The 24816-nt window shown below is 41.1% G+C and overlaps 2 protein-coding genes across 2 annotated transcripts; both read left to right on the forward strand.

Moving 5' to 3' along the window:
• The first annotated feature begins 9386 nt into the window (after positions 1–9386).
• On the forward strand, positions 9387–10453 carry noto (notochord homeobox). The gene is made up of 3 exons (XM_034525420.1): positions 9387–9777; positions 9881–10068; positions 10247–10453. The coding sequence occupies exons 1-3, from the start codon at positions 9387–9389 to the stop codon at positions 10451–10453; spliced, it is 786 nt and encodes a 261-aa protein (XP_034381311.1).
• A 9182-nt stretch (positions 10454–19635) lies between these two features.
• emx1 (empty spiracles homeobox 1) lies at positions 19636–24557 on the forward strand. The gene is made up of 3 exons (XM_034563251.1): positions 19636–19981; positions 21743–21927; positions 24188–24557. The coding sequence occupies exons 1-3, from the start codon at positions 19636–19638 to the stop codon at positions 24353–24355; spliced, it is 699 nt and encodes a 232-aa protein (XP_034419142.1). The 3' UTR covers positions 24356–24557.
• Positions 24558–24816: the final 259 nt, after the last annotated feature.

The raw sequence follows: 24816 nt of genomic DNA on the forward strand, positions 1-24816 counted from the left end.
CATTTATAAAAGCAATCAAAAATCGGTGTTATTGAAATGTGTTGTGTGTCAGATTTATATAATAATTTCCACATAAAAGTATGTTTACGTGAAAGTGAGGAGATTGTGAACATTCATTTGTCTTTTTGACAGCAGATTTTCTGACATGTCAAAGCAGGTAAAGCACTGATGTGACTAATGATGACCATCGGTCTCTTTTTTATCCCATTCACTCCAGAGCAATCTACTGATATATTAATATTTATTCCAAAATGTTGTGTAATCTGTGCATTTGTGCATATTGGTCCTTTATATTTGCACATTTAGTTATTTCTATTAGAATTATATGTAGCTGTTTACTTGTTTTTTTTATTATTTTATGTTTGCTTTTTGTAAATATATTTGCCATTTGTTGGACTTTATCATTATAATAATTTTGGTCAATTTAAAAATATGTGAGCATAAAAAACAAAACATTGGAACTTATTGCTTGTTCAGGTTTGTCCTCACTTGACGTGCCTCTTCCTCTCTCCTCCACCAGATGTCCCCAGATGTTCATCAGATCTGCGGCCCACCTGTCAGCTGTGTGTGTGGTCTTGTTTGAAGTGCTCAGTCAGCTCTTGTAAAAACACTAAATTAGCCACGGTGCCCCCGGCTTGTTGCATAAGGTAAAGGACGAGGAAGTGAAGTGTAATGTGCCTTTAGGTGGGCTGTCGGCACTAATTGTCTCTCCCAACACTCAGAGTGCATCACGGCCCGGCACTGGGAGCGTATCTGTCTTTGTCTGGAGCGTCTCTATGGCGACCACTGCTTTGATGTGCTGTTCAGCTCACAGTCACAATAGACAACAACCTAAAGGTGCGATGACAGTAAACCTACATCCCTACAGGGAGGAGGACCGCTAGAACACGGGCCGCTCTTTCTGCCGTCGATGCAAAGAAATACTCACACTTCAAGAGAAGCGGCAGAAAATGAAAAAGCATACAAGACAGAAATGATGTGTGATTTAAAAAAACAAAAAAGTATTAAAGAAACACCTTAGAGTAACAATGGGAATGTAAACAAATGTTGTGGACCACCGGTAGAATGAAAGCAGGAATAAAATTGAATTAACAGGTATTCCTATACATTTTTAAAAACTAAGTTGTTGTCGTCTGATGCTTTTAAATGCTGCTTCATATCTTATTGTTTAAAAGGTACATCTTTTCTTGAAACTATCCACACTCGATACAAAACATTTAAGAGTAAGGCTGGAGGTATTTCATTGTTTACTTAATGTTAAATTAAAAAAAGAGACCAAAACCAGCACAGAATGTACTCACAAGTCTTGCACACTGAAGTTTCATTTGACTCCCACTACACCGTCCATGCTGCCCCAAGTACTCACTAGACGGCCTCGTATCACGGCAGCTCTTCCAACTGGCAGATGTGTAGTTTATTTGTGTGTATACTCTGAAAGAAAACAATGCCATCGGAAAGAGTGACGTAGCATTCAATATTTACAAAGACCACTTATGGTGGGCATGACGGCAGGTGGATGGGTCCAACAAACACAGGACTTCAACCTCGAGACCGGTGTTGTTGGTGTTGTTGGTGTTGTTGGTGTTGTGGTGTTGTTGGTGTTGTTGGTGTTGTTGCCTAAACCTAACTGTGCTTATATTTCAAACATGATGATTTTCCTCAACCTAAACCAATAGATTGCATTTTGTGATTATTTCAAGAACTGCCGTGAGACTTGTGTTGCACTGGAGCACCAAAACGTGGATTCATCCGCCGCTGAAAATAGTCCTCCACCAAATGAGTGACGTGTTAAAAACTACGTTGTCCAGCTTTTTAGGGACATTATTCCACCTTTTCTGAGAAAGGTAATCATTTTTTAAAGATTTAAATCCTCTGGAGGAACTAATGGGACGAAGGCTGCAGACAGATGGAGTGTTGTGTTTGGTCCTCTCATGGCATTTGTTGACAGAAAGGAAAAATAATGAAAAATGAAGATGATATCTATACGATTCTATACTATGTAAATGATATGATTTCAAATAATGACTCTTTGTGCCTTTGAAGGACACTTGTATCATATTGTGCCGACAGCAGTTTGTCTGATTCCTGAACTGAGGTTGTACGTCACAACAAAACTTTCTGGGAACTTGATCCAACAAGAACAACGTTCAGGCCTCGAGTGTCAGTTCCAAGTGACCAGGGAGGAGAAGCCTTTCTAGGATTTGCATATTAGGACATATGTTACTGATCAGTGCATTTCGGTCCAAGAAAAATCATAAACAGTTGTGTACAATATTCAAGGAGTACATTATTGCATCTCTGTCCCTCTCATTCTATACATGCTACATGTATAGAATAATATAGGTCTAATTTAACATATTCAGTTTCCACCACCTGCAGCTGAGAGCCTTGCAGCTGTCAATATATATATATATATATATATATATATATAAATATAATACCATTCACAATGTCAAGCACTTCAAATAGGACTTGTGTTACATATATTGTATATAAATATACGTCAACATGGTCATTTTTTATGATTATTTAAAATTTGTTCCAAGGTATTTTTTTAATAATTCAATGGGTTTTTAAGAGCCCAAGGAGTAAAAACATGTTGCAACCCGTAAAGGAGTATTTAATTATTTATTTGAAGTAAGAAATTACTCAATTTGTCGATGACGACACATGAAGATGAATTGATGCTATTAGAAAAACTGCACATTATAGACTTGTAACAAATATACTGTTTTTTACTCTTTAACACTTGCTTGACATATGAAGATCTAAAGTAACTGTATCTATAACCGGAATATAATTATAGACACAGTCTAATCTATTCTGAATGTCATACATTTCCAGAATAGACTGAAGCTGAGAACAACGGTCAGGTTTGAATATGCAGGTCTGTCATCATTTTCCTATAAAAGGCCCGAGGAGGTGTGTGCGTGGGGGGTCGAGGAAGTGTGGCAGTAATATAAGCAAACAGAGAATGTGAAGAGAGGAAATGGCCTGTCCTAATAATCACAGCCCAGGAGCAGCAGTGCATTCAGCTCGCAGCGCCGGGGTGCTCGGCCGCTCTCTGTCTCCTTTCAATGCAGCAGAGTCCTGCGAGCAGCGCTTTATGGACAAGCCCTGACACCCACAGGAAGTGTAAACAGAGGTCAAGTGTTAAAGTCCAACCCGCCAATTCTCACCTCCATTAAAGAGGGTTGAGGAGGTTAAAGGAGGAGGAGGAGGAGGAGGAGGAGGAGGGGGAGGGGGGGGGGGGGGGGGGGGGGGTCTCCACAGAGCCCTCAAAGCACCTGGGAAGGGGCCCCTTTAAAACACGACAATGATTGGTTTCATAAAGAAGCTCGACAAATCAGCAAACATGTGAAATGTCCACAGGGACAGACATTTACATCGTATGCATTAATCAAGAAACCGATGGCCGTGTTACCTCAGGAAAAAAGAACGTTTCGTTTTAAAATGAAAGATCTACCGTGTGAGAAAGTATTATATATATATATATATATATTAAATGATTCATGAAATCCCTCGAAAAGTCTGCGGCTGATCGTTGTTGTCTGACAATAGACTGACAAACATGTTTCAGTTTAAAATGCATGATGAACTCCTGCATACGGTTAAGAATCGAACCATTAACTGCTAAACATCTTTACGCATGTGCATTGCAGAGAAATTTGAAAAAAAGGACCCGAAGTTGAAAAGAAAAGATCATGAAGAAAAAACTTTTTAGACCTTTTTATTTTGAACTTTGTTAGACTTTGACATTTTGTTTAAAATGCGCTTACTGCCTTTCTTCCTTCAGAGTTAAATGAAAAGATTGAAACCGCTATATCTAGAAGATGGAGCTGCGAGTGCAAAAGGAATGTGAAGAAGAAGAACTTCTCGCCTGTTTCGCTGTGTGAGAGGAACATTGATCCGTTCAGTGAACTCAGCGGGAAAGCATATTCCACAAAATGTTGAACTCGTCTTTTAAATAGAAACATTTTGGCGTCTCTTCCCCATGGCAACAGGGGTTGAAACGTGGCCTTTCATCCAGTGTGTAGATACTTGACTGTTATTTCATCCCCGAACGTAAACCTAAATGTCGGATTTGATGTGAAAACGGAATCTGAACTTCTAACAATCCTCTCAGTTAGCTGAGAGTCTGACATAAGGAAACAAGCCGCTTTTTCAACAAAATCTTACAACTTTTGTCCTGAAAATGCATCAATGCTTAGCAGGGAGGCTGCTACAACATGCTAACATTTGCCAGCTAGCCCAAAATACACCCGAATGCTGTGATATGTCTCTCTATGTGCACAACACTGAAGCTTTCCTTTACCAAATAACTGATCGAATGTCCCTTATGAACCCAATGTAGCAAGTAACGCTATTTCTGATGGGGAAAAAATGATACTTTTTACTGCATAAGCTCTGCCTTTACGGCAGGAATATGTTTCTCCTCAGCTCCGTGGAGTTTGTGCTGCATGGAGCGTCAGACAGGTCGAATACACGCGTCCTCCATCCCCAGGACGGGACCGTCAACAGATACCGTTCAGGGAGGAAAGTTAATCCCTCATTAAGTTGGTAATGACATGGACGCTCTTTTCTGTGAGAGCATGGAGGACTCTCTGGAACTAAGTGGCCCCTATTAGGCCCCGAGGAGAGCGGCTCGTACAGTAGCACTTCACAGCGTTGGTGTCGATGCTAATGCTAATGGCTGCTTAGCGGGAGAACAGAGCGGCGGATGACCGGAGGTCCTCCCTTCTGCCACACGTGTAAATGAAAAACATACAGAATCTGCATAGCGACGCTGCATCAATGCTGGAATTAGTTAGTTCATTTCACATTTTTGATCGTTTAGCTGATGGTGTTAATGTACCTGGTTTTAAAGGGAGAGAGAGAGGAGGCTGAGAGGTTCCAGCTAAAGGCGATTTGACAAGACTGACAGGACAGCAATTCTCACTTTTATCACGATTTCTATAGCTGTATTGTGTAATCACTCCCATACAGCTATACAGTACATGACAAAGTGTTAACGCGTAGTATTGATTGACAGACAGCTATTAAATGAGCTTTATCAACTCGGATTTGAGTTAAAATGAGGCTTGAAATTAAACATGTTCAAGTCCCAAGTTTTGGTTTGGTCACATCCAGAAGAGAACCAGCCGGCTTCACGCATTCCTCACATTGTTTAATTGTTAAATATGCATTAAAAGATGTTAGTACCAGGTCTATTAAACACCATATTTACACAGTTCGTTATCAGCGCAATGGTCCTCATTGAAGGAAAGTTTGACAGGACTTGAGACTTGACTTACCCGAAATATATATAAAAGATATATTATATTTAACATACTTTAGAATATGATGTAAATACAACGCCACAAACTCTTTTAACACCTACTTCAAATGCAAAGTATGTTTGTACAGTATGCAGTTTACCTTGGACGGTGTGCATGTTCAGACATGTTTTAGACCCCCGTTGGTGTGCCATCAACAGGAGGCTCGTTAGTAATCAATGTGAACTACAGTGAAACATCTAATGAATGCTACAAGTATCTTTATTGGAAAAGGGTAACTTGCTTTATTCTCATCTAAACTGACAACAATAGATGTCTGTGTTTATGTATTTTGCCACATTTAACTTCTGAAGCAAAATGGCAGTGTGTGTGCGTCTGTTCTCCCAGCAGCTTCAGGGCAGGTGTTCCAGTCACACATTTACATCAAATACGTAAAGCTCGTCCTGCCGCTGAAGAAGAACCGACACAACCACACACAAATACACACACACAGCGGAGGCTGAATGTGTATTGGAGAGCCAGACGGAGCATACCTGGCCTTTTACTGCACTCCCATTCATAGTCAAGGTGAGGCCCGAGGCCCAGCGGGTCCCAGTAATGAGCCCTCAGGACCAGCAGCAAGGTGACAGAGGCAGGCCGCTCGGGATCGTCCTGTAAATGGCTTCATAAACTCATTAGCGATGGATGTGCGTGGACAAGAAAGGCCCAGATTACAGTGGCTGTTAAATGTGTCGTCCAGGTGAGAAAACGATCCCCTTTCACCTCAATAATAATAATGATGACAGTGTTTCTTCATGCTTTTGTTTCATTCAATCACGTGTGAGCTGAGCTGGAAGGAGAGACAGAACAGAGTTTCTCCTCTCTGATCTCACTTCTCTGTCATATGGCATAACTGCTATATTAATAAAGTTTTGAGCGACCATTGTTAAGAGATCAGGACTTTGATCTTTTAATCTCCTCACAGGAGGTTAAACCTCTTCATTTTTAGAGTTTAGACTCATTACTTCCCAAATGTGAATCTGATATGGGAAATCTTTGCTAGATGACATTAAACAACTGAAAGTTAGTCACATGTCTGCTGTACTTAAGTACAACTTTTAAGGCACGTTGAGTACTTCCATTTTATGCTACCGTTTATTTCTACATTTACAGTTTTAGTGACGAGTTCAAATCTTCTTTGAAAAGTTCATAAAATAAACTCTCCATTACATGATGTAATGAGCTCAGAACCATCCAACTGCAACATGACAACATGTTAACGCATCATGATCCAACAATATAGTGATACTATAACAACTTCAGGACATGTAACAAAGTATTTGTATTGCTACTTTTACATAAGCGAATGGAATAAAAATAAAAATACTTCCACCACTATCTGCAGGTCTAAATCTATCTAAAACAATACTGTCGTTTATTATTGTTATTCCAGGGGAATGCTTGACATTAAATGACATCTGTCAGATCAGTTGACCTTTATCATGGTGGACAACTGTACAGTCACAGAACTATTAAGTTTTACAAACACGTATTTCTGTATCATAAAAAAACAACACATACCAAACACTGTAATCTACACAACACACTCTCGTATGCTAGTGAGTATGTGGCCATTTAATATAGAATGTTGTGTATATATAATGCGGTAGTTACTTTTGAGACGCTCTAGGAGAAGAATATTTTATCTATAGTTTATCTCCAACCTTTAGTCTTGCTCTGAGTTTTGCTAGCAGAAGTGAAAACAAATCCTCATAAGTGACCACTTTGCATTTTGCAGCCGACAGCAGAAACTGAATGAAGTGCTGATGGGCAGTTTCAAGCTGTTGGTGGGAAGGATGGCCCATAGAGCCGTTAGAGAGCAGCCCCTTCAGCCTCTTTCTCCTCTCAGCCCATGACTATGAAAAGAGCACACTCGGGGACAATGGTCCGTGTATTCCTTGTCTGGCTCCAATACACAAGGAGGACACCATGCCTTCACTGCAGCATCATTAGAGGACACTCAGGGTTCACTGCCGATATCATGAAAAAGACATTTCAGCATATCCAGGCAGAATATTGGAGGGGGACTTGGCTGCAAGTGGCAATAAGATTTCCCTCTTTCCCTCTTTATTTTTTTAAACATTTTTTTACTTGATATGGCGATTAGGGTTCCAACTCATGATTATTATCGTTATCGATTAATTGTTTAGCCTCTAAAATGTTCCAAAAGAAATGTTAAGTGTCCAGAGCTCAACACGAGGCCTTCAAATGTCTTGTCAAAAGTCAAATATATTCAGTTTACTTTCATAGAAAACATGCACATATTAAATCTAAAATTGACAAACTGGAACCAGTTAACTTGTTGGCCTTTCTATTTTTTTTACTTGGAGGATCGAGAAATGAACAGTACAATTAGGGTTTATATTCAGTCTGAGGCTTCACGTTTTTTTTGGGTGATAATTCCAGATTAGTTTCACTTATTTTCTAAACGTGCTTCTCTAAATAAAAAAAAAACCCTATTTGATATTTACTTGTACGCTGGTTTGACTCGGGAACATCATCTTCATTCAACTCGTCATTCCGCTTGAAGCTTTCATGTTAACTTGAGGTTTCAACACTAAATGTGAATTGAGTGATCTGTCGGGAAGGAGGTTTTCTGCAGAGCACGCCAGCAAACACCGCTGGTGGGGTGGGTGGTCCGGTGACAGAGGCATCAGAAGAAGCCTCCTTATTGTTCAGGCCAGGTCGACAAAGTCTGTGTTTGCCCTCTCCATTAGACATTCTAGTGTCAGTGAAAGAGGATAAATAAGAGGCTCCGAGGTCAAAGGGAACGGGCGCTTTCGCCTCGGTGTTTCAATGTGTTTTAACAGTTACTTAGGGCTCTGCAGAGCCTCTCTGCCACCTCCAAATGATGGAAATGAGGCTGGAAAGTTTGCAGAGCTGGCAATAATCCGAGTTGAAAGAGAGGCTGTCTTTGTGTTGCGGTGGTGTAAGAAAGCAAATCACTTCCTTTAAAGAAGCCGCGTCTTCATCTTCAAGCCTTTAATGAGACACCGATAAAACAAAAGGATATTATTTCCGGTGCAAAATTGCCTTTTCACAATAAAAGGTTTACTCTCCACGTGCCTAATGAGACTGACTTTCCTTTAATTCGCTTTGTGTTTATACACAACATGAATCCAGCCTGCAGATGTCCGGCTTTAGACCGACGTGGGATTGTTTTAGGAATCAGCGAGCAGAGGCCTTTCCCAGTCGGACATTCAAAGGATGGGATGGATGGATCAACCTGTGGATTAACGCGGTGCTTGAGATTAGTGGAGTTGTGGTTTGGTTAAAAATAAAATTAAAATTAAAAAAAACCAGCATCACCACTCTGTCGCCACACCCGACCCGCTGAATCTGACGCCTCCATTACGCACCGCAGTCATTCCATTTAAAGAGCAACACCGCTGCTGTTAAAAAACACACTCTGAACACAGAGCGCATTCATTTTGGACAGAAAGTAAAAAGATTATGAGCTGTTTACACACATGAGGGACTCTTGGTTTACAGCAGGTTGATACGACCCTTCGGCTTCATTATTTCTAAATTATAAAGGTTGGAAAAAGTTTTTAAAAAGATAACAAAATAAGTATATTCTGTTATTGTACAGCTTGAGGTCGGCCTCCAATCGTTACGCTGCTTAAAGCATCTGTCGGCCAGCCAGAACTTAAAAGGCTCCAAATAGGATGATTTGGTAACATCAAGGCTTTCCCAGCGGTAATGATTACATTTGGACTTAAGATCCATGCAAGAATTTGTAGCCCAGTAAATCTCCAGAGGTCCCTGCCCCCACGACTCTTCAAAAGCCTTGTCATTCAAAGGGTTAGGATGTTTGACAATCCCAGCTTGTACTACTCCACCAATTAATTGGATACGTTGTCGGGATGTTCGTTTCTCTCATCTGCTACTTAGAAAGACAAAGGATCGATGGGGGGCTGTTGACACCTCTGTGTCCGGCCGCAGTATAAATGAGGAGCCTCGCAGGAGGAGCAGCATTCACTTTCCTGCTGCACTCCGAGCAACAACTTGATTTTCTGCAAAGTTTCGAGATCTTATTTCACCTACAAGAAGACAAATACATCTGCTAGAATGCAGGTGCCGAACAGGCCAATTGGAGCTTATGGATACTCCGTGCGTAATTACGCACCGGCATCGCTGTACCCGCAGTACCAGGGGAGCCAGTGCGCGTTGACAACGAAGCCTCCCAGTGGGAAATCTTTCACCATCGATGCTTTGCTTGCCAAGCCGGAGCGCGCAACCAGCTGCCGTGCGAGTCCGACTCCGTGCGGAGAGAAATACCAACCAGGAGTCCCAGTGCTGCCTCTCACCGGACACGCGGGCGTACCGATGGCAGCAGCACCTTACGGCTACTCTCAAAACATGTTGCATTCTGCGCTCCACGCGCAACCCGGATACTCAGTCTACTGCTGCCCGCCGTTCACGTACCAACCCTCGTGTCGTGGAGCATTTTACGCACACGGTAAACACTATTTACCGGATGTATCAGAGCGAGATCTAAATGTCAAAAACGAAACTGTTTCCACGTGGCAGTGTGATTAAAACGTGTCATCTCTTCTTTGCAGCGTCAATGTCCAAAGTGAGCGCGGGGCTGCATTCGTTCAAGACTAAAGGTGGCAAGTCGAAACGCATGCGCACCAGCTTCACCAGCGAGCAGCTCTCCCGGCTGGAGAAGGAGTTCGCGAGGCAGCAGTACATGGTGGGATCAGAGCGGTTCCTGCTGGCCTCGGCCCTGCAGCTCACAGAAGCTCAGGTGAGAAACGGAAGAAAATACGAGTGTAGCCTCAAGAAAGAATATTGTATTACCCCCCCCCCCCCCCCCCCCCCCCCACACACACACACACACACACACACACCCACACACACCCATGTCTCTTACTGACATATTTCTAATATGCATCTTGTTTCTCTCTCTCTTTCTCTCTCTCCAGGTCAAAGTCTGGTTCCAGAACCGACGCATCAAGTGGCGCAAACAGAGTCTGGAGCAGCAGCAGGCCAAGCTGGCCAAGCTGGGCCTGGCCGCTCCGCTCAAAAGTCCCGGATCTCAAGGCCACGGGGACGAAGGAGATGAGGATGAGGAGTTCTCCGACCTGGACGTGGACATCGACGGGTCCGATGACTCCACTGACCACTGTTGACCGAACACCACTGGACTTTTTTTTGTACATAGTGCTGAGAAAAGGGGGCCTGTGTCTCCAACTACGGATATTTAATAGATGTATAGGTTTATATTTAAATGTTCTTGCTCTTTGATAAGCTCACTTCACCTGTTCAGTTTTTGTGACATATTCAGAAATATATTTTATGACATTAACGCCAACTGTGTCTCTCTTTATTATCCTTCTCATTCAGCCAAGTGTGAAATGTCAAAGGTTACATTTTGTGTTGTAAGACATCATAAATCCTATTTGCACATGTCACACAGTTGAACTCATGGGACATTAAAGGCCCTGACACATTTCACACTGAAACAATATTCTACAAAAGTTAAAACAGTTTCTCACATTTAAGGTTTCTGGTTGTCTCGGTGCTCTTATACTGGTTTCAGTGGGACAGGCTGGTGCGAGATAAAGATGACATCATGCACTTATGTCCACCAATCGGTTCAGGATTCAGCAACAAAATCTGATGACAGTTCTGAGTTTGTTCAGCAAATATCGAATCAGATCAAATCACTCCAACACAGTGCTGATGAAGCAGATCTACTTTTAACTCATTTACTAAAATGTGCTTTTTTCAAACTTGAAACCTGACTGCGGCTCATGTCGTCTTATTTCAGCTTCATTTGGTGCATTTAATGTCTAAGAAAAGTGTTGAAATGAGAAGATCTGGAACCGTGATTCAATGGGCTTTGAATGAAAACAGGTTAGCCTAAATATCAGACCAATGCTCATAGCTTGGTCCAATCAGATGAGGAGACCATGATTTAAATAATAACTGAGCGTTAAGAGTAAACAAGATATTAGTGTCAGAAACTGATTCACCACGAGAGTGTAAACCTGTCTCCTCTCTAATGTAGCCCAATCAAACCATCATCGCGCCCTTTGACCTCCCCTTATTGCTCCTCTCATCTGGCTCTGAGCACCCGGTTCCAAGAGACACGGCGAGGCATTTCCTCCCCCCCGGTTTGATCTAACTTGAAGTCTGGGACGGACTCGGGTTCCCCTCTGGTTTGAGCTAAACAAATAAATATCCAGCTCAGGGATTATGTGAGGATATCTGTAACCCGGGGTGGTAGGGGTCAGTCTGTCTCGGGGCTGGAGATCTGGGTCTCCCTGTTTAATCTGTTTAAACGGTCACTACGCCTGTTCTCAATGGACGGGGCTCACACATGCCCTCCCACCCCCGGCAGGTGTCCCGTCTCCGCTCTATTGAGTCTCCTCGTCTTTCCTTCCAGGTGGAAGGGGACTCCCGCTGTCTGCTGAAGCCTGCCTGGCAGACATGAGGGATAAACCAGGGAGGATCGGGACGTATAGCAAACGAGTCCATCAGAGCAGCTAATTGCACCGGTCAACCTGAAAGTCCCGTCCTGTGGAGAACTCCGTCACATTGAACAAAGACATCTGAGCGGTGTGTCCATCTCTGTAATCCTCACATTTGTTTCATAATAAGTTAGTTACTTTTTGGTAATAAACGTATTATCACAGACTTTTCCCTTCCATCAAACTACTTTACTGACATGTAGATGTAGATATCCGTCTCATGTCTATTTTTCCTTTGACAATAGAGTTCTGCATGGATGACATGTTTTTGTAGGCCATCCCCGGAAGTTAGCATCGACCTGGTTCCCGCGGCAAAAAAACAATGGGATTTTATTCCCATTGGGAATCACAAATGGGATTTTATTCATTCCTCTGTATTTTGTATTACTGCAGAAAAGCAATCTCATGTGAGATACAAACGTTTATGATACATATAGGCATTTTTTTTGTTTCAGCGAGTTCATTTTCACAGGTGAACAAAACTTCTATGATTTTTGAAGCGTGAATGCAATCGCCATGATGTAAAAAGCTAACATTAGGCCAGTAAGTTAAAAGCTATACGGCACCTCGGTCACACAGCGTGAATATAAACAACGGCAGCTGTGAAGGCAGCAGACAAGTCAGTTTGACGATAGTCGTCTCATTTAGCCACTTGGTTCTTTTAATGTAAAGGGATCAAAATTCACAAGAGGGAGATTTACTGAAATATATTTGAAATCGCAGAACAAAGAAAATGCTCTTACGGTTAACAACAAACCTTATTACAGGAATCTAACCAAAAAAAAACATTGACTTTGAGATGAGGGAAGTACAAAAATGCTCATTTCAGGGTTTTACCTCAGGACCAATTTAAATGAATTGAGAGAAACTTAAAGTTACATAAACCTGATGACTAATATTGACAATCTGTAACCAAATAGCTTCATTGGCAGCTTGATTTTGAACATATCTACCTATCAAAAGAAGTCAAAATAGTTGCTCTCCTGTGACCAGCTGGGCACAAGTCCACTATCAACAAGTTAAAACCAAATCAGATCAGATACTGAGCAGAAAGATGATTAAATAAAACAAGCCAGAGAGCCTAAAGTGACTCCAGGTCACATCCACGTTCACAGTCGTATTACCTGCTCGTAGTGTCGCTGCACTCTGCGGACATTTGCAGGCCTCTTCTATGTCAACACATCAGACAGTGCTGTCGCCTGCAGCGCGCCATGCAGCGGAGGTGCTGTAAGAGGGAGAAGACAGGCTGGTGACAGTATCAAAGAGAGAAGTTTAATAAAAACGCTAACAGAGCTGATCTCTTTCTCTCGCCCGCCACCCCCTGCCTGCTCTCTCTCCTGGTGTCTCTGCTCGGCCTGATTAGGGCTGAAGCGCCGCTGAAGGAGCAGAATTTGTGTAAAAAACCCCAGAGAGCCGTTTCTGATGTGATCAGCTCCCCCTCCTCTCCCCCGCTCTCCACACCCCAACGTAATCCCATTGAGGGGAAGAAAGAAGCAGTCAGAGGCCTGGGAAAAGCCTGGAGAGTCCTGGGGAAGAGAGGGGGTGTGGGGGGGTCCCAATTAGCACAGGGCACCTTACCGGCTGCAAACAAGCCAACGCTGGCTGGGTTTCTTAAGACTCTACGGCGAAGCTGCTTATGAAAGGCAACTGTTACATCTTCCTTTGCCTCTTGACTTGTTGCTTTTATTCCGTTGGCGACCGAGACAATAAGTATTTTAAGTTCATCCACACTGTTAGACTATATTGTGTCTTTGCTGGCTTACACTGTATTTTCCAGAGCTGAAGCAATTAGTTGAGGGGTAAAACTATGATGATGACTTGATGTATTGTTCCTTCAAGGGAAAGGACAACACAAATTCCCATCTCAGCCTCTCAAATGTGAGGATTTCCAGCTTTTTCTTTATACTGCAGGAAAGTAATTGGAATACAACTCGGAGTAGAACAGTTGGTCGAACAAAACAATCCCTTTGTTGACATCACCTCGGGCTGCGGGACATTGTGTTTTTTCACAGGTTCCTGGCATTCTACAAATCAGAATTTTGCAGATTAACGGATGATGAAAATGATTCAGTTGCAGCCAAAATATTTGTTCTTTTGGTCGGAATTGTGCTGCAATGCTTTAAAAATAAATTATCAAAACCAGCTGTTGTTGAGGAGTTCAGGCTGTTCTCATCCAGAAAAATGGACAGGTGTTGCCGGCTTGCGTATGAACTATTGTATGACGATAAGTTAACTAAAACATACAAGGCCACAAAACCTCAAGTGCCTCAACCTCAACTGCCTCATTAAAGACATATAGCATTATGGTGGTCAGAATCATAAAAACCTGTTTTCTAAATGAAATACATTGTTTCTGATAGTTAGATGACAATGTGCTTATCTCTTTGTCATCACTCTCATAGTCTTGTTGTTTTGATTATTGGCTGTTTCTTTATATATTTGAATACCTTTAAAAACATGTCTCCTCCCTAGATTTAAATGACCTTCATGACTCACTCAGCCCAGATGCAATGCAGCTCCTGTGAGAAGGTGTGAAAGTTCTCATGGAGAGCAATAACCTCCAGCTCCAAGAGGAGAGTGCACCCCCATTTGAATAAAGCGCGTTTTAGGGTATAGGAGATTGTAAAAAAAAAAGAAGAAAATCCTTCTTTGCATTTTATTTGAAAAGCCGAGGGCCCCTCTACTCTATCTAATAGTCATTAGCTTTCATTACAAGCGTTTGAAGTCGAAGCCGCCCTTTGTCTCGTCGTGAAAGGGCCGCATTGGAGACGGACGCACAATGGCTTCTGACACGGAACTGACCGGAGCAGCTCGGCTCGGCATGTGCGGAGAACGGACACGTGTTCTCCCCGGAAACAGAAGGTCCTGTTCACGTCGTGTTCAGCGACAGTGAGCACCAAGAAGAAAAGTGAAGACAAAATAAAGATAGAAGGGGGGGGGGGGGGGGGGGGGGGCGGGGGGGGGCGTGACACGCTGGCTTCCAAACAACGCGTAATTGATCCAACGTGCGTCTTTTACGCACACCGAAATGAAGGGAAAAGAAAATCGAAATTGTTTGATAGCCTAGCTTTAATATTTCAACACGACAGTCTCTGATACTCAGCAGTATGTGCATCTGTTTATCAATGATTTCATCTCCTAATAAATCCCAAATACATCGCAGCAATATTCATTTAATGTCCTCAAGCACATTTGTGATATTTTAATAATATCATGTAGCAATGCCAGAATGTTCCCGTACCACTCATATGGATGGCTGCGTATGTTTTTTTTTGCTGCAGTTCTAAAATGTGCATCATTCACTTTATTATAAGGGCTCAGGTTTACACCGGTCACTAAACAGTTTAAATATGAAACCCAGCAGAAGAAGCTCAACACACAGAGATGAATGCCTTTTCTCGACATGAACACGCATTTTGTCTCCGGGCCGCGTGTTAAAAGGGGGGTGTTTGTTTATGCTGAGGGGGGGTGCCGGTGTGGAGGAGCGGGGCCCAGTACAGGTGGCTAAACGACTGCACTTCTCGTGCAGGTGGCACAAACGCAGCGACGTGCTATTTTCCCCGTCTCGTTATAATGGGGTGACATTTCCCAAGTATTTAAGTGGGACAGATTAGCTGAACACACAAAGCTAATGCGAAACAAAATGGCCAATTAGTTTATTAATGAACGCGGGAGGTGAGAGGGGAACCCCCCCGAGCCTCAGCTGGTTCCATCTTCATCGAGGAGGAAGAGACCAGAAGTTTGTCCACCAGCCAAATAATGAATAAAGCCAGACTTTGAGATTCATGTCGAGCGGATCACCCATCTAATAGTTTGGCCGAATCATACCCGTCATAAATCAAATGAAAAATAATTAAGGGGGCTATTTTTAAAGGAATGTGTATAGCATTGGATCATGTTATATCAACTGATTTGAGCTACCTGTCAAAATGAAACAGCTGAGATGTTTTAGGTGCATTAATGTAAACACATTTGCATAATTCAGTTCAGTGAAGCCTAACTTCTCTCTGCAGCTGTCAGTGGTGCTATTTCTATTTTTTTCTGGAGAGCTTAATTTGGTTCTGTTGCAGTTGTTTTTGTTTTCTTCTGACATTATTGATCACTGGAACTCATATGTATCTGCAACATAGAAAGCATAGCTATCAGCCTATTGTGATGTAACTCCAAATTTACTTTTTTCACAAAACTACTATTGCAATAAACGCACATTTCTGTAACACTGGAAATATAATGTTTTGGCCATTTTTTGAATGTATTTTTAGCGTTTAAGTTTGGATTCACGCTATTATATGATGTTCATTAATAAGTATTGTATTAACTTCCTAGTTTTGAACTAAAGTGTAAGTGAGGTAATATTCGGCCGAGTGGAAACCTCTGGGAACTGGAACTGAACTGAAAACCCACTGAGGTCAAAGGTGAGCTCTGCAGGAAACCTTTAATCATATTAACATGCTCTGACTTCCTTCAACCACTGGATGGCAGCATCGGTTTAAGAAGAAGAACAACAACAACACCACCACCTTGAACTGGTTTAGTAGACTGGGAAGTGATCTCCCAGCTCTGTGGAGGAAGTCAATGTAGCGCAGGATGTAATGTTTCCACAACTTGTTTCTCTAATTGAAAGGTTTTATTTAGCCACAGGCCTCACACATTGGGAATAAAAATATAGTTTTAAAGTCACTGGGTTAAGTTAAGTGTCAAGTTATAATGAACTGAGGGTTAATCACTTGTATGAGATGAGACACATTTCTATACATTATTATAAATATAACTTTGGTAAAACACAGATTTAATACTTTCAGAAATAACAGAATGGTTAAATCTCACGTGTACTATAATTATATTAGTGCAGTTTTCTTCATCTAACTTTTCTCCATCATTATTAATCAGACAAGAAACCATGATAAGAGTATCTTATTTTGGCCACTAGAGGGCTTCTTCATGGTGGCGTTTCCTCTTTGTCCCTCTCTTACCATAAACAACTATTTGAAACAGACAATTAACCTGTAGAATGTTTATACAATTATATATGGTGGGATTGAAGAGTTATTTGGATTAGAGGAAACTTTAACGATGTTTGAAGACATTTTACAATATATGCTGGTTTGTTGAACTCAAATGTAAAATTGTTGAAAGACCAAATAAATCTATTTCTGACACAGTAATCTCGGGAAGGTTTTGACACCAAGTTTATCGTCCTGGTGAAATAAAGTGAATTTAAATTGTATAGTTTGCAGTTAAGTGTGCGTGTTTTTGTCAAATCAAGTACTAAAGTACCAAAGTTATTAGTTTTTAGGCTTTTAAATGATACTTGCAGAGCTGAACCCATCAAACAAAAAGGAATGTGCCCTTTTAAGGCTCAAACTCAGAGCTGCTCTTTATGGTCTTTGATGTTAACTATTCCCTCTTTTAGTTTACTTGGCCAATGTGTAACGTGCTCCAACTACTGTAGTAGTCCCATAATTAATATATAATCTGAACGCATTATGACATCCAGTGTGGTACAACGGGTGTTAAATGAGGATTAAGGTCTTCACACGACACTAACATGTTAAACTATAGAGGAATTTATCCATAAAAACAAGAAGGAACGCGCTTCTCAGTTTCCCATCTGAAGAGCACTTTGGGTCGGACTCTCAGTGACTCTCCTCCGGAGCCTCAGGGGGGAAAAACAACAACAGTAGCCTTCGGAACAAAGGTGCACTGCTCCGTTTCTGTTAATGCAGAGCGATCTGAACATCTATTAACCAGCGGCGATCAGGGTCAGTGCGTAAGGGCCCACGGGCTTTCATCATTAAACTCCACCCGCAAGTTCGTGCTGTTGCACTCTGGGTAAAAAGAGGGTTTCAATATAAAACAAATCCTGCAATGAAGAGTTTGTGTCTTCACTTTCCCCCAAAAAAAGATGAGCGTTATGACAAGCGAATTGTTTTACAGGGTTCTCATATTTTAAAGTGATGGTCACAGAAGGATGTATAACGTGACCTTGTAACCGAACACATTTTAAACATGAACATTAAGTGAAATGAAGTTATACATATGTGTATATTGAAGTAACAACGTTTTCTAACGTTTCAAAATATCATAAACAAGCGTTTCTAATGAGATTGAATGAGTTATGTGTAGCTTTGGTATGTTGTAACGGTGTGAGTCATGAGGACAAATATTTCCAGTGAAACTCTATCGAGTTCATGGCTCACCCAGTAAATAAATAAAGATGTATATCTGTCACACAACACTATATTAGGTATATAGCTATATAGCTTTTTTTCTGACACCGAGCGATTCCCAGAACACTCCGCCGTCTTTAGGAGCCTTTAGCTCTAAACGCCTAATCAACAACTTGTTTTACCTCATCATTTCCATCGGTAATGATTTTCTAATGCAACCTCGAAACAAACGAGCGTATTAAGCGGATAATTATTAACTTGGTTAGTGCGCCGTGAAAGCTGCAGCTAAGGAAGCCGGCGAGCTCCAAACGCGAGGACAGGCCGCCTCTGGCTCTCTCCACGTCGGTCCTCGTGCAGGACGAACCGGGAGCTGGAGCCCCATTCGGTCTGTTTTCTACATGCTGTTCATGTTTAAAGCCAAAACAACTATGGAACTCATCTCAAAACTAGACACGTATTATCCACAACCAGTATCTTTTTTCATTTGTATTTAATGCATTGGAAAAGCTAGGAAAGTGTTCTCCTTATTTCAAAAGTATAATCAAAATATCATAATACAAACCATAGAGGCATGTTCAAAAACAACATTATTATTATTATTATTATTATTATTATGTATCCTAATAAAAACTGATTTATAATTTGAAATATGATTTTTTTGATGATTTCTTTTCGTTATTTTGAAACATGATGCATAACGTACAGACAGCAAGAAATAGAATTTAAAAAGTAAGCGTTCAAAATATAATTAAAGTTGACCAAATGTGCTCTTTGGAAAGGAAATTGTTTGCCCTTGTCACGCGCGAGGATTACAATGATAGCTCAATTTGCACGTTTACCTGTAAATGTGGTTCAGCCCACGTGCTGTTTTACATCAATGCACAAATCAATCGCACGTGAAATATAACAGCAACAAGGGCTGTGATGGTGGAGAACAACGGAACGTATAGCTGACCTTTGCTGCCTCTCAACGCTTTATTTCACAGAAAGCCCAGGTTCACAGATGTAACGCGGAATCACGAGTTACAACACGTCTAAACGTTATTATGACAACTAAAGCACGAGGCTGTGAAAAGAACTCGCTTTCTTGCATGAGACATTTACCCACGTTTCATTTTTCTTCCATGTGTTATTGTCACGTAGAGAATTCCTGGATGCTTGAAAGGGCACAGAAACGAGTGGAAGTCTCCCCCCCCCCCCCCCCCCCCCCCCCCCCTCATCGGCACTGTGTTTCCCTGAAGAAAAACGAGATATTAAGGCTGAATAGGACACACAATGAGCCATTAATTGGAGGCACACATGTTTTCTCAGCGTGCCTCTGTAACTAAGCTGCCCGGTCTTGTGTGATCTTTGAAGCAGGCACTTGAGGAGACCTATTGGCAGGCGCTCTGGTCCAATCAGCTCCCTCCCTGCGCCACGCTGAAGGTTGGGGGCGCTTTACTTGGTGCGTATACTTGTGCAGAAACCCTCCGAGTGCGCGCAGACTTCATGGATCCGGGGCAATTTGCAGCACTGCTGAGTTTTGTAGCAGTATCATTGCTTTGGTCATGATGCATCTCTGAGAGGGAGATTGCACGTTTTGGGGTTTTTTTTTGGTGCCAGCGGGGAGGGACAACAAATTACTTTCTTTTTTTTTGGGTATTGTTTTTTTTCCATTTCTGTCCAGAGATGATGTTTTCTTCTGCAGGCAAGCGCTGCTTCACGATAGAGTCTCTGGTCGCCAAGGAGAACCCTCTGATCTCGGAGGATCCCATCCGTCCGACGGCTTTAAGTTACTCCAACCCGACCACAGATACCTTAATGAACAGTTACCAGGTTCCGGCGGTCAGGACCCTCTACCAGAGCCCGGACCTGGTGTTCCCGGAGAACCACCCCTCCCTCACCGTGGCTCCCCACCAGCTCGGAGGCTCCCACCATCTACAGCATCCGCACTTCTTCGGGACGCAGCACCGAGACCCGCTCAACTTCTACCCCTGGGTCCTACGGAACCGGTTTTTCGGACACAGATTTCAAGGTAGACATATTTATTTATGTTGTACAACCTATTTTTGATCTTTGCAAATTATTTATGCCCAAATAATCTGACAGAAGAAGAAAAAAATGTGAGCATATTCTGCACATAAAAAGTCTGAATGAACTATTATGGTATCATGTAATTTGGTGGACTGCCTGAAGAACAAGGTTTGATTCAAAATAATAACGCAGTTTCATGAAATGTAAAGTGTGCTTCGGTATTCTGATGAGACGACAGATACCTGTACATGGCTGCTAACAAAACTATTTCTCAGTTGAACAATAACTTTCAGCAGGAGGTCGGCTGCTCTCATATTTCCACTCTCCTTCGCCCTGCAGCTCTACTCTCACAAAGCCGCAGCCGGGAGAAGATACGCTCTGATTTAGATTGTTCTTCTAGTTCAATACAAGAGCCCGAGGTTATATGCTCATTTCATTCTAAATAATAATAAATTAAATCTAGCACGGCAGCAGGTTAGAGACACAATTGATAAAATCCAGGATAATAATTTGAATATAATAGAAAGATCCTGTCAGGGTATTAGCAGCAAAGGATTTCAACACGGCCTGGAGTGATTTATTTAACAGGCAATTGCGCACGAATTATAACCCAATAAATACATATATATTACTACCGTTTATGGCACCTTTATATTGTGTGATATTTTTATATCGTTTTTTTATGGCATACAATTCTGGAAAATAAAATATATTTATTGTACAATGAAGAAATAATGGTGCATATCCATAAAATGCCCATATTTGATAAAAAATAAACTAATCTTATTGCTACAGTGGTAACTTGATGTACATTTACCACAGGGTACATTATCTCATAATGACTTCTGATTGGGCTTATTTGGGATACAAGAGCACAAAAAAAACTATAAATAAATAAATAATAATAATTAGCATTTAATGAAAACATTAAAATAAAAGTTGACTATCAACAGAGAACGAAAACACTTTTGTTACATTCAGAAATCAGAACGTTTTACCTTAAAATAAACACATAAACTTTGTATGTTATATTTTGCCTCACAAAATATCAGGGCGAAATCTAAATAAGTTTTCAGTTCTGTCGATATCAAATGTTAGTCAATCTTATTTACTATATTTTTCAGTAAATTCAAATTAAATTAATAGATTATAAATGTTTATCTGATTTATATTTTCTCCAAAACTAGAACCGACTTTTGAGTCATTTATTTATGTTCAGTCGTTTACAAATAAATAAAACATAAACAAACTAAAACTGCTCGACATAATATTTTTTCTTTACGTGGCCTATAACATTTGCATTACAAACTATTTTCTAATGAAAAAAAATTGAAACGGTAGAAAATTAACTTTTGACGGAAGCACAATCGTCGCTTTGTTAAAACCATGGAAAAAAAAGTGTTTCTATCAGTCTACTTACTAGTAAATATTATTATTATATTAGTAGGCTAATAAGTAGGCTACTTCTACTGGATCTAGTACATAATAATAATAATAATAATAATAATAACAATACAATATTTATAAATAGATTTGAAGTTTTGCTTGACCTTCGCTTTGCATCATTGGTCACACTCCGCAGCAGAGGAGAGCCGACTCCCTCCGCGGTGCTCGTGAGGTCGCCTCTAATACAGGCGTCAACACACTTGTTTGACAGACAAGACAATTCGTGGCGTCCAGATAAAACCAGCTGTGACGATAACGTGTACCTCTGCCAGCCCCGCCTGACGGCCATGTTGTTTCCCTTCGACTCCGCTGTCAGGTAACGACGTGTCCCAGGACAGCCTGCTCCTCCACGGTCCTTTCGCCAGAAAACCCAAACGCATCCGGACGGCCTTCTCTCCGTCCCAGCTCCTCCGCCTGGAGAGAGCCTTCGACAAGAACCACTACGTCGTCGGAGCCGAGAGGAAGCAGCTGGCGAACAGCTTGAGTTTATCAGAAACACAGGTGAGCTGAAGTTATGGACGTCTTATGGCAATTCGTATTTTTTCTTGTAACGCGCTAATGTTTAAAAATAACTTACTTTACCCCGAGAGCGCTAGAATGGCCCCATTGTTGACCGTTTCCGGGTTTAAAGTTACACTTTATTTTGTGGAGCAGTTATTTCCATGGCAACAACATTCTCTTACGCTACACCACCAGAATCAAACGTTGGCGTTGTAGCTGCTGCTGTAAAGTATCGCGATATTTTATTTTTTTGCAATAAAACCAAAACGGCAGCGCAAGAGAAAACATTTAGATGTTACTGTATTTTAATGTTGATTAATGTGTTAAATAATTGGAGGATGATTACTTTTTTTTTTCTTAGATATTTTTTTTTTAGTTTAGAATAAATATATCCAAATTAAGCAGAATTCTACCCGAACAGTTACATTATTCCCAAAACAGTGGAAATTAACTCCTGTTAACTCCTGATACTGTGATTTTAAACAATTACAGCCTAATAATCAACTTACATTTAAAGCAGCAAATACATTTTTTAAATGAATGTTTAGAACTGTTAATATCAGAAGGGACATTATTAAATTGTTCATTAGTTTAGGTGTGCACAAAGAGGCCCAGTGGTTTGAATTATAGCTTAGTTGTCATTTATAAATAAGGAATCATCTAAATAGGTGTTAAGTTGCCAAACACGAGAGTCAACTAACATTAATGACATAGGTTATTTTAATTAACAGTGTGAAATCGTCGTGCATTGGCTATGGTTGAATTGTACCTTTTTAAATCTATGCAATCCCATTTAAATAAAACAAATCCATCCACACGGGCATGGCTGCAGCTTAGTTAGTTGAAGCGTCCCTTAAAAGGTGTTTAATTCAGGCATGTTATGGGATAAAAGAGTGTAAATGTTATTGATGGTTATGTTTAATGAGTCCACATTATCTGGGTGTCAATTAGGCCTAATTGGCAATATAAAGACAGGTTTCCTGAGTCAGCGTGACGGATAAATGCTGCTTGCAAGTTTTGTGTCAGTCAATAAGAGGCCTTCAATTAAGCACAAATAGCATTATGGCAATTTTAACGACAGTGAACTGAATGTTAAGTATCTCACTCATTTGTGATTGGGTCTTGCTTTTTTAGAGTGAGCACATATGGAGAAACATGTGGACTAGTAGATTGATCAAGTGACTGAGGTCATATGAAATGGGCATTATTATTCAATATCACCCTCAGCAAGTGAAGGAAGCGACAAGCTGTGAGAAAAAATAATGGTCGCTAAAGTAATGAAAAGCTGCTGCTGCACATTTTCTGTGGCTGGTTCCATCATTTAATGTCTGTTCTTAAAGTCTCCTTCCCGGTGAACAAATTAACAAAAACACTCCCACCCACCTCTGGGAACTAATATGAGCACCTGTGTTGCTATTTAAAAAAATGCATCCTGACCACCTAACATTCACCAAGCTCATATTCCAAGGTCATACGAGCAACGATAGTCAGTCAGGAACCTGTCAACCTTTCATGTGCATTGATCCGTGCTCAGTTATGAACGCAAAGATAAGATGTTGTTTAGTTTTTAACAACAGAATCCATATTGAGAGCATTTTTGTGAAAGCCGGATTGAGACTTTAATTAGTTAGACTTTTAATGTAATGGTAGAAAGGGAAGATGACCATTAAAGCCTAGACTGGTTTGCAATGAGGTGATTTCAATTAAAACAATTTGAAAAAGAAAACAGAATATTTACATTGTTTTAAACAGAATAAAATAAATGTAGCATGAATCGTGAAAGTCATTTTTAAATGACTATTGATATGACACCACATTTTATTTGCTGAGTGCCCCACCAACAGACAGACATTGTAACTTGTCATCAAAATCTCAGGTAGACCTGAAACAATTAGCCAAATGTTTGATTAGTTGAATGAAAGAAAATTGACATGTTGTCATTTCTCTGCATGAATGTTTTTTTCAAATTTTTTAATTGTGTTGTTAGACCAAGCGATTTATCGATTAATTGAGAAAATACTGAGCAGAGATATTGAAAATAATCGTTAGTTGCCGCCTCAATCTCCGTTATTATTAAAAACATGAATGGTGGCTCCGTTACAATTTGATTAAACCGGCCATCTAGAACTAAAGTCACACCAGCGTGACAAGGAAACGTCCACTTTGAGAAAGGTCTACTGCCTCTCTGAAATGACATTACTTAGCAAAGAGCATCATCATCATCATCATCATCATTAACCCTGTTTATTTGTCCGTCCAGGTGAAGGTGTGGTTCCAGAACAGGCGGACCAAGTACAAGCGTCAGAAGCTGGAGGAGGAGGGACCAGACAGCCAGCAGAAGAAGAAGGGAAACCACCACATCAACAGATGGCGCATGGCCACCAAGCAGCCCAGCTCCGAGGACATAGACGTCACCTCGGAGGACTAAACACCTCCGACAACGCCGCCCCAATATGACGCATCAGAGGACCAACACTATTTATTATGTAATATTATTAAGTATAACTAGACACCTTAGAGGAAGGACTGAATATGTGATCGCCGCACTTCTCCTCATTGAGGTGCTACACTGGAAAGAAAAAAAAGCATCTTATTTAATGACATGCGGATGAGGAGAGATCCGACCAAACATGAAGGGAACCAACGTCAAACCTACATCATAGTCTGTTTTTTAAAAACATTGTACAGAGGCCATGTATAAAGGTTGTTTTGGAAAGAGGCTATTTGTTTCATTAGATCTGTTTTTACCGCCTGCTTCGGTCATCAACACCTCATTGCTCACCCCATCCACTCCGCCACCTGTGTACCATAATAATCAAAATGTCTCCTCGATGACGAGATGATGCTGTCGCACACTTTTAAAACCACTCAGTGAGTCGGTTGAACAGG

Source organism: Cyclopterus lumpus, chromosome 22 (genome assembly GCF_009769545.1).
Source record: "Cyclopterus lumpus isolate fCycLum1 chromosome 22, fCycLum1.pri, whole genome shotgun sequence".
NCBI classification, from domain to species: Eukaryota; Metazoa; Chordata; class Actinopteri; order Perciformes; family Cyclopteridae; genus Cyclopterus; species Cyclopterus lumpus.

Coding starts and splice junctions, on each gene's coding strand:
- noto (XM_034525420.1), top strand. CDS start 9,387: ATGCAGGTGCCGAACAGGCCAATTGGAGCTTATGGATACTCCGTGCGT. Junction 9,778..9,880: donor TGGAGCATTTTACGCACACG/GTAAACACTATT, acceptor TCTTCTTTGCAG/CGTCAATGTCCAAAGTGAGC. Junction 10,069..10,246: donor TGCAGCTCACAGAAGCTCAG/GTGAGAAACGGA, acceptor CTCTCTCTCCAG/GTCAAAGTCTGGTTCCAGAA.
- emx1 (XM_034563251.1), top strand. CDS start 19,636: ATGATGTTTTCTTCTGCAGGCAAGCGCTGCTTCACGATAGAGTCTCTG. Junction 19,982..21,742: donor TTTCGGACACAGATTTCAAG/GTAGACATATTT, acceptor CTCCGCTGTCAG/GTAACGACGTGTCCCAGGAC. Junction 21,928..24,187: donor TGAGTTTATCAGAAACACAG/GTGAGCTGAAGT, acceptor TTGTCCGTCCAG/GTGAAGGTGTGGTTCCAGAA.